We start from the raw sequence: 1,105 nt of genomic DNA, 5'->3' as shown, positions 1-1,105 counted from the left end.
TTCCGGTTTGCTATAAGGGTTTCTCATGTAAAAATATTTATTAAAAAATAATAAAAAGAAGAGAGAAGAAAAAAAAAAAGAATACCGTTTATTGCTAGAGTAGTTTGAGAAACGTTTTTCAACAGGTGTTATTTATTTACTGGCCAGATATTAAAAAAAAAAATTGAAAAGTGTAATAAAACTAGTTTTCTTTAGTTTTCTAAAGAAATGTTTACAGTTCCTGTGATGTAGACAAATATAATTAGATGGTCTTAGCTACAAACTAATTGAAAAAGCAATAAGACAACAGATGCTATAAAAGCTGGATTTATTCAAACATATATATCGTATGCATCTTCTCAAACTCAGTTACAATAACCAGAATCACTCATTTCACATATTCCTATGGATCTTATCAAACCTCAGCCACTCGGACTCCGCCACGTGGTGGCAATGCCTTGGCCAGGAAGAGGCCACATCAACCCAATGTTAAACCTCTGCAAACGCCTCGTCCGGCGAGACCCGAACCTCATCGTCACAGTCGTCGTCACAGAAGAATGGCTCGGGTTCATTGGATCCGACCCGAAACCTAACCGGATCCACTTCGCCACTCTCCCAAATCTCATCCCTTCCGCACTCGTCCGGGCCAACGACTTCATCAGCTTCGTCGACGCCGTCTTCACCAGATTAGAGGAGCCTTTCGAGCAGCTACTTGACCGTCTCAGCTGTCCACCTCCTAACGCAATCATCGCAGACACTCACATCATTTGGGCAGTGCGTGTCGGCACAAAAAGGAATATTCCGGTGGCTTCTTTCTGGACCACGTCCGCCACGATTCTCTCTCTCTTCATTCACTCAGATCTTCTCGCAAGTCACGGCCATTTCCCAGTAGAACCATCAGGTATATATACTCTGTTTCAGATAGCAAAGTTCACATTTTTGTTTCAGGTATACTCTGTTTCTGATATACTCTGTTTCAGATAGCAAAGTTCACATTTCTGTTAGATAGAAATCGTAAAGTTCAATCCCTTTTACTCTGTTTGTTTGTAGAATCAAAACTTGACGAGATCGTTGATTACATCCCGGGTTTGTCTCCGACGCGAGTCCGTGATTTGCAGATCTCTCA

At 41.4% G+C, this 1,105-nt stretch overlaps 1 protein-coding gene across 3 annotated transcripts in view; it reads left to right on the top strand.

Moving 5' to 3' along the window:
* Positions 313 to 1,105, top strand: part of LOC104700472 (UDP-glycosyltransferase 87A1-like) — a 2,674-nt gene continuing 1,881 nt past the window's right edge. The window contains exons 1-2 of one of the 3 annotated variants that reach the window (XM_010415995.2): positions 313 to 880; positions 1,030 to 1,099. In XM_010415995.2, coding sequence (XP_010414297.1) covers positions 385 to 880; positions 1,030 to 1,099 — 566 coding nt within the window. In that variant the 5' untranslated portion in view covers positions 313 to 384. The remainder of the gene's footprint in view (positions 881 to 1,029; positions 1,100 to 1,105) is intronic. The other 2 variants (XM_019227490.1, XM_010415996.2) reach the window with 2 other exon arrangements.

Source organism: Camelina sativa, chromosome 7 (assembly GCF_000633955.1).
Source record: "Camelina sativa cultivar DH55 chromosome 7, Cs, whole genome shotgun sequence".
Lineage (NCBI taxonomy): Eukaryota > Viridiplantae > Streptophyta > Magnoliopsida > Brassicales > Brassicaceae > Camelina > Camelina sativa.
Note: the sequence above shows the minus strand (reverse complement) of the source record. Positions and strands in the feature narration are given on the sequence as shown.